Source organism: Phoenix dactylifera, chromosome 16 (assembly GCF_051530095.1).
Source record: "Phoenix dactylifera cultivar Ajwa chromosome 16, Ajwa_hap1_PhDact_Kaust_v1.1, whole genome shotgun sequence".
Taxonomy (NCBI): domain Eukaryota; kingdom Viridiplantae; phylum Streptophyta; class Magnoliopsida; order Arecales; family Arecaceae; genus Phoenix; species Phoenix dactylifera.
Genome location: NC_143205.1, coordinates 11,889,745 through 11,898,463, shown reverse-complemented (window position 1 = coordinate 11,898,463; position 8,719 = coordinate 11,889,745). Strand labels below are relative to the sequence as shown.

Sequence of the window (8,719 nt, the reverse complement as noted above, 5' to 3'; positions counted from 1 at the left end):
ATATATATATATATATATATATATATATATATATTCCAATATAATTTCAGAAATGAATAACAATTAAGAAAATAAAATTTTAAAACAGCTAGTCAAAATGTGCCATGGGGTCTAATTTAGGAGGATGTGTAGAAATTATTAGAGTAGCAGCCAAGTCAAATAGACAAATCCCACAAAATTAAGCCATTGTTGTGTTTCAATTCATGTATATTCCATAAATCACTAGTTAACTTACTATCTTTGTTGACATGAGAACTTGTATGTTATAATCTTATGACCCATGAGTCATGCTATCTGTCTTCGGAGTGTTTTTTTTTTTTTTTGGTACATGGAAAGGGAGAACACTCAGACTTAAAACTCTTACAAAACCAGACCCATAAGCATCTGCCATTACCAACCCATTAAGTTTAGATAGTATAATATCTCCCTGCTTCCAGCACACATCTTTATGCATGGCTACCTGATTGTCTTCTCTGAAGATGTGGATTGCTTTGAACGCCCTGCTTGAGAATCTTCATAATATCCTTAAGATAGTGGTTTGAGCCGAACTTGTGTTGATCTTCCCCTGTAATTTCACGAGATCACCTTTTGAGAATCTCCCTCAAAGCTTGAAATTGGAAAACCTCAGCCTGCAATAAAGCCTTTTGATAGTCCCGAATAATATACCCAACTGCTGCTGAATCGGATGCTACAGAGCCATCTGTTGGGGGAAAACCCAAGTCGCCCGACCAGGAAGCGCCGACCAGAAGGCGCCCGACCAGGGAGCGCCGACCAGAACGCGCCCGACCAGGGAGCGCCGACCCGCACCAACCTCGCGACGCTCGAGTTGAAGGCGCCCAACTGGGCAACCGGCTCGGCTCGGTGCCGAGCCCCAAAATGTCTTGTCCAAATATTTGACCCCGGCCTGTTCCTTGAGAGAACCTGACCCTAGATATCCAACGCCACCGTACTTTGCGCTACCGTCATCAAGCCATTAATGCGCGTGGCCTCTGCAGGCCTCCAGTGCACTCAACCATTAATGAACACGGCTCAAGATGATCTCCGGATCACTCGACCATCAAAGCGTATGGCCTTCCCTGATCACCGGCTCACTCAACAATTAATGCACTTGTTATCTACGGACCCCAGGCCCTCTACAGCGGGCGGTTGAACCACTCCCCCAGGTCCGATCAACCACGACAATTCGCTGATTCCGGTCTGATCCGGTCTCATCCCCCATGACGCCATTAATGAACGTGATCGCGTTCAATTATCACAAAGAGGACAATCTGCCCTGTCACATCGCAGGTAACTCCATTCCCTCTATAAAAGGGGAATCCCTCCACCTGAGGGAAGAAAAAAAGAAAAAAAAAAGAACCCTGACTTCTGATTGCTATCTCCACTCTCATATTGGCCCCCTCTGACTTAAGCATCGGAGGGCCGGCGCCGGAAAGCCCGGCCACCGGCTTCTTGCAGGTCCTTCGGAGGACACCACCAGCCGATGTACCGCCACCCACCGTTCCAGCAGCGGAGCTCCTCCCCCCTCAGCCGACGGTCGCCCCCGGGTCCAATTTCCAGCAACATCATCAAAGTTAGACTTTGAGAACACCCGAGGGTGGGTGTAACCAAAAAAACAAGCAATCCATAAGAAGAGGGAGAAGATCTCCTTAGGTTAGTTCCCTCAGTTCCTTGGAGAATTTAAATTTAAATAGTGATACCAGGAACGGAGATCAGCGTAGAAGTAGCTCCACGGCAGTTGGAAAGGATCTTCCTTCACGTTGTGGAGCCCATGGACAACCCCACTGTCATATGCTCTTAATCCTCTGGCTGAGTTCGGGTAACATCACAAAACTGTGAATCCTCACCAACAACTGGATGCCCTTTTTTTTTTTCTTTCTTTTTTTTTTGGGTACAACGATGACTCACACTGATCTTGCTCGAGCACGGCAAATAAAGTTAGAAAAAACAAAGTCGACAAAGAGAAAAAGAAACAAACTAGTAATTCTTCCAAAAGATTTCTCCCGAATATTATGCAGGTAAAAAGGTGAACCGAATCAATAACCCTATCTATCTTCTAATAGATATGAGCAGCCCGAAATGAGCCACATCCTCTCGATAGTCTATGTATATCCTGTAGCAGCGGTTGTCCATCGTTATTCTTGTACTGACCAATAACTCCATGCCTGGATCTATTAGTATTGATAAAATTAGAAACCTGAATACGTTGAACATCAAGATATATATTAAAGAATGTAGGCCACTTGCACAATGAAAACATTGATATCCAAGGTGAGCCATGTTTACCACGAGGTGAATAGTGCTGCGGAATAGGTTGCTTTCTTCATAACCAATTACTCCGGTGAGATGTTGTGGCTGCAAGTATTGTTGGGTTCTTTAGCCCTATATAAGTATTCAAGATCTTTCTGACGAATAATCGATATATGAATATGAATAAACATACGCCCGCACGGAGAGTGCCACTTTGGATTTCAAGTTCTATTTATCTCCAATTGCATAGCCAGATTCACAAACTTTTGATGAGGGACAACTGAAGTACTTGGAAACTGTTGCTCTTGATGGAAAGAACAAGCTGGTTTTTGTTGATGGTTGTTTACCCAAGCCAACTTAACCAACATCTTTTGTCAAACAATGGGAATGTTAATTGCAACCATATGGTCCTCTTGTGACTGCTCAATACTCTGCATTAAGACCTAGGATTTTGGGTACATACTATATACACGTACTGTATTAAATGAGTGAAATGGGATTTTAGGTCTATGAAATTATATCTCTAGTTGGAAACTAATTAGTTAGCATAGAGAATTTTATTTTGTAATGATTAAAGATACGGATATTTTAGGAAAACTAATGCCCTTATCTTCCTAACATCTCTTTTTGTATATATAAGAAACCAAAACCTTGCCGATGAGTTCTTTGATTAACATAATTTCATGATCTCATCTCTTTCCAAATCTCAGCCTTTAAAACCAATTCATTTTGTTGATTAACATTTTTTTCTATATATACATTTTTCACGTGCCTGTAGATATGGATGCACATGTATAACTATTGGTGCCTCAAAAGAAAAAAAATCAGAAAATTTATTAGCTAGTAGTGCTTAATTACATATACTGCATCAAATTAGGTCACTTCAATAGGCATCCGGACATCAAATGGAATGTTAAAGAGAGGGATTGCCAATGGTTTTCCCATAACTTTAGACCTGAGTTTCAAACCAATGCTGCTTATTTTGTAATCCAAAATCTAGTATTCCAAAATATTAAGTCTATACTTAATGAATTTGGGCTTCAGCCTATTTCAGCTCTAAAAAAAATTAAGGCTAATCTTACTGCCTCGGGTGGCAGAATTGTTTGGCAATTGATGGTCAGCATGACCTTTTTTTTTTATTTTTCCATCTCTAGGCATCAAGAATGAAAGATACTATGATTTGAAGCTAATTTATACATGTGTTTTATCACCACTCAATTCACTGAAAACTCAAAAAGATGCCTGCGTGGAAAAAATTTTATTACATGTTTCCCAGAAATAAGAAGAAGACGTGTTAGCATCACCATGCTAAGCTATATGACAAATGAATCAAAGGTACATAGATAAGACATCATTGCAAGCATGCATGTAAAATAATTTTTTTAGTGTAGATTAGCAGTGTCTTAGACATCCAGTAATGCATTTCTTTTATTGATTACAAAGCAAGATTTAGAATTTCTAATGGAAGAGAATAATCATGGAGAATACACTTAAGAGAAGACAGCAAGCATTTGAGGGACTGGAACCAGTGTTTGGTGGCGCTGGGAAGTCATCTGGCATAGGCATTTCACAGATTTCTCCATTAAAATAGACTTTTCAAGGGGAAGGCGCAGCCGTTCCTCAATGTGAATGATTCAGGATCCTTGCGCAGAACCATCTCCGTCATGACTCAGCCTGGTTCCTGTCTGCAGAAGCTCTTTGTTGTAGTACTTTATACCCCAAAAGTTGGCTGTCTCATCTGCATTGTTTAAGCTCATGTTAGTTTCTTTTTCTTTTTTGGTAGCAAATCATTTTTCTTACCCTTGAAGGTAGAAACTTAATGATTATAATCAAATAGCTTTCTCATCTATGATGTAGCACAGTTACGAAGGTTGAAGCCTTAGGAGCACTGTGCTTGATAGAAATGGCAATATCTAACCACAAACTCAGGCAAGCATCTCTGTAGGTCGGAATACAGAAAGTTCTCCAAATGCGGGGTGCAACTACTGGGCTATAACTCAGCTTTTGCTACAGAATGGCAGTGTCATGTGACATTAATTGCTAGAATCAGAAGCAAAATGCAAGAGAACAGTAAAGCCAGGATCACAAAATTATAGAACAAATGTACAGACCTAGAAGAATTTGCTGCGACTGCACAACAAATTGAAGAATCCAAAATGCCCAAGTATTTTGTGACTGTTAAAGAGTATTTCACGTTGGGAACTAACATTGAGCAGAGTTCAATTTGTTGGTGATGTATTTATTTATATATCTTTTCTACTCTCTTTAAATTTGCAGAGAAGACAACCAATTTTCTGATGAAAACAAAAGAGATAAAGACTAAACAATTACAAAGTGGTCACATGATCTTGGTCCTTCAAGGAATTAAACATAAGCACATTTTTAGAATTAAAGATCTTGCTCTTTCTGAGAGTGAGGCACCAGCATGATCAGAAATTTCCATGTAGTCTTAAATTTTCCTCCCACATAGCTAGTTGCAAAGAATGAACGAGAGAAATGTAAAAAGAGTACCCACGTTTCCTGCAGTAGACAGTCTGTTGGAGTTGAAGCTGTTGTAAGAGTACGCTGACCAAAGGTAGGCGCTGAATCACATAGTTCCAGTCAGAAAAATTGTAAGCAAAGCGGTCATTTGACACTATTACTTCTACTTTCTAGTGATCTCTATGATTAGATTTCACATGCCAATGAACTCGGACTGGCCACGAGTGGTCAGTGCAGCCGACCAAGTTAAAACGGCTCGGGTCATCTCCTGGCAATCACTTCATCTCACTGTTTCTGCACCAGAGTTTAGAGTAAGAAATTATCAACTAACTGGAGCCAAAGTTAGTAGAATGATCTCTAAAGATGCGCAACCATGCACCTTAGCATGAACGAGCTAGTTTGCAATGTTTTCTGAAGAACAACGTTCCATGCTCAAGGGATAGCATGATTCTAACAAGTTCTTCACTCTTTGCCTCCCATGATTAGATTGATTGATTGCAACAACCATAATGAGATCCATAATTAAAGAATGACGTAGCACTCGAAAAAATACACAACCTGCACATAGTGGTCTTTTGTTGCCTGTGGCCTGGCAACCGCAGCTGCAGACTGAGCATGGTGTGATTTTAGAGTTGTAGAATGTTGATAGCAATATGCAACAAGCCAATGCCTTGTCACCACAAATCTAGAGTAGGTGCATGCTGATTATCATGTTCCTGCCAACCACTTAAGAATATTTTCCTTAGTCCTTCAAGAGGGTTATGACTTGTTCACAACAAACTAATGAGATCAAAGGCAGTCAGAAACTATATGTGAATTGTGGACAATCATCTGTCTAGAAGTCTTACTGAAAACCTGCTCCTCTCTTCTCCCTCACCCAACTGAGACACTGTAGGAGTGTCATCCTCCAATAGACCACGAGTGTAGCCCAGGCCTGGTGTGAGGAGTTTGAGGTTCTGGGGCTTCTGTCAAGGCTACCTACAATGAGGTCAAAAGATGAGAAGGAAGTAGGCTGGTCAATGGCCCAAGCAGACAGAAGCTTCGATTTTAAGGCACCGCCTCCGTCGTGAGATCGGTGATGACTGGATCTCTCTTGCAAGAATGAAGGATGCAGAATTTGAATTTGAAGATGTTGCCTTGATGTGTGGCAAGAGATCCAAGCATGGACCAAATAACCTCTTCCAGGGCCAATGTCCATCCTAGACTTCAGCCAGGCTTCTCAACATGGAAGTACAGGTAGTAGTTTGGGATAGTTACCCTTGCCTGTAAAGAGATTACCAAGGCATTGCTACAAGAGATGTTCTTGGTTTGTAACCATTAGCATTTGCATCGCTGCAGGTGTGATAAAAATTTGTCTTAACCAAAGTTCGGGGTTTGAGGAGGGCTACCATTATTGTGCAGCCCACAACCTATATAGTCTTTTCTTAAAAAAAAAAAAAAAGATGAGAAATGATGAGTTCAGATGGATGTTAAGTGTATTCATAGACAAACTTGGACACATGCAATGGAGGAGATGAGGTGGTGTACCTATTAGTTGAGCTTCTTTATGGAATAGTAGATGAGGCAAGATTCTTGTAAGAAAGCTGTGGTGAAGGATTGCTTTGTCATGTGAAAAATTAAGTGAAAATTATTCTAAAAGAACTTATCATCCCTTACTTCTTTCATATCAGATGAAAGAACTCAACCATCTTATAATTTATTTCAATCAAGCTACAGCATAGCAATCTCAGATCACCATTTCATAAGAAGTTAATGCTGCCTCAGCGTTTGAGAGGTCCTTTGAGAGGGGGAAAAACCAAAAGTTATCTCCTTCAATTATATACGTACTGCTCTGTCTTATGAAAACATACTAGATCTAGAAGTACACACTTTCTTTAATCATTCTAGTGAATGATTCTCTGACTAATGCAATTTCACATGAAATTCTACCAAGGATTATAATCAAGCAGCTTATGACAGGCATATAAAATCAGTCAACTATGTGAATTATTTTAATATAGAGGGAAATAGAATCAGATTGCATTACCTGAATTATTGTCCTCAAGCTTGATGACTCGTCCAGGCATTTACTTAACATAGGTCATCAAGCTCGGTCTCATTCCCTGATGACTTTGACAGCTTTGTTAATCCCTCCAATACCCCATATATCTTCCTAGTTTGCGAATGCCTTGTATCTGATGAAAAGAACTCAACCACCTCAGAGTCAACTTCAATCAAGCTACAGCCGGGAAACTTCCCCATAGTCCTTTCTTTCATCATCAACTTCAGTTTAGCAAAATCTTCCCTTCTCCGATTAGCTCCATAAATGTTAGAGAGCACCACATAATTAGCTGCATCCTCTGGCACAAGCCTTACAAGCTGATTCATGGTAAGCTCAGCCAATCCAACATTTCTGTGAACCTGACATGCTCCAAGCAAAGCACTCCATATTACACAATCAGGTTCAATTGGCATCTTCCTTACAAAATTCAATGCCTCATCAAGCAAGCCAGCTCGGCCAAGGAGGTCTACCATACATCCATAATGCTCTAACCAAGGAACAATTGCACAGTCCTTTGTCATCGATCTGAAGTACATGAACCCCTCTTTAACCAGACCCATGTGCACGCAAGCAGATAGCACTCCAACAAGTGTGATACCATCGGGTTTTTCTCCCGTGTCCTTCATCCGATCGAAAAGCTCCAATGCCTCCATGCTATGTCCATGCATCGCGAGCCCTCCAATCATCGAATTCCAAGTGATGAGATCCCTTGTTTCCATGCCATCAAACACAGAGACTGCATCCTCTATGCAGCCACATTTTGCATACATGTCAATAAGTCCATTTCCAACATATACATTTCCTTTGAATCCATTGCCTTCGGCGTAGACATGAATCCATCTTCCCCAGTTGAGAGCCCCTAGCCTCGAGCAGGCAGACAATACCATCACAAGAGTTGCATCATTTGGCTTGACATCAGACAATCCCAGCATCCGAGTTAAGGCATCCAAGACCTCGTAGTACCGGCCATGACGAGCAAACCCTCCAATCAGTGCATTCCAAGAGAACACATTTCTTTCCGGCATCTCCTCGAACAACCGCTCGCAAGCCTCAAGATCTCCACCATTCGCATAACCAAGCAAGATGGTGTTCCAACATATGATGTCCTTGTCCGGCATTCTCACAAAGAGTTCCTGCGCCGCAGCCATGTCTCCATGCCTGGTGTACCCACAGACCATGGTGTTCCATAGGATGACATCACGCTCAACCGCCTGATCAAAGAGCTCTCTTGCCGACTTCACATCCCCTGCCGAGAGAAACGCAGCGACGACAGCAGTCCAAGCAACCACATTTTTCACAGGCATTTGGGAGAACACCCTGTGGGCAGCCCCGACCACACCCCGATCCGAGTACATATCGATCAATGCCGGGCCAACGAACGCATTGGTCTCAAACCCGGTTTTGATTGCAACGCAGTGCACCTGCTCGCCCACCGTCAGGGAGGGGATGCCGGCGCAGGACTTGATGACGAGAGGCAAGGTGTAGCGACTCGGCCGCGCGCCGCTCCGGTTCATGAGGCTGAACAGATGGAGCGTTTGCTCGTGGAGCCCGGCCTCGGTGTAGCCTTTGAGCATGAGGTTCCAAAGAACGGTGTTGGGGAGGAGAACTCGGTCGAACCATCGGCGGGCGAGCTCCGGATTTCCCACTTGGAAGGAGGAGGAGACGACCGTGGGGGCGAGGAATGGGTCGTGATGGAGACCGTTGGCGATGATCTGGGCCTGGATTTGGTGGATCCATTGGAGATTCTTACATGACTTCAAGAGAGAGATGAGCCTGTCCTCTATCAGTCTTGCCGGTAGCTTCCCTATTTTTGGCGGTGATTTTTTTTTTTGTACTTTTTTTAAAGGGAAGTGGGGATGAAAAGTTCAGATGGATGGCAGGTGTATTTATCAGCAAAGCTGGACGCAGATAACGAATTAGGTGGTGTTTTTATCAGCTGCCAATCATTAT

General features: G+C 42.3%; 1 protein-coding gene across 8 annotated transcripts; it reads right to left on the bottom strand.

The window, feature by feature from the left end:
- Nucleotides 1-3,616: 3,616 nt before the first annotated feature.
- LOC103696864 (Tetratricopeptide repeat (TPR)-like superfamily protein) lies at nucleotides 3,617-8,690 on the bottom strand. Of its 8 annotated transcripts, none has more exons than XR_015974018.2 (4): nucleotides 6,755-8,690; nucleotides 5,287-5,444; nucleotides 4,763-5,022; nucleotides 3,617-3,985 (listed from the first exon to the last, which is right to left on the bottom strand). XR_015974018.2 is itself a non-coding variant. In XM_017840535.5 (2 exons), the coding sequence occupies exon 1, from the start codon at nucleotides 8,341-8,343 to the stop codon at nucleotides 6,799-6,801; it is 1,545 nt and encodes a 514-aa protein (XP_017696024.1). In that variant the 5' UTR covers nucleotides 8,344-8,690; the 3' UTR covers nucleotides 3,617-3,985; nucleotides 6,755-6,798. The 8 variants fall into 8 exon arrangements, 2 of the variants coding, with proteins under 2 accessions (XP_017696024.1, XP_088568679.1); XR_003383394.4 differs by having other exon boundaries at nucleotides 5,108-5,991; nucleotides 6,755-8,480; XR_005506633.3 differs by having other exon boundaries at nucleotides 5,287-5,991; nucleotides 6,755-8,480.
- Nucleotides 8,691-8,719: the final 29 nt, after the last annotated feature.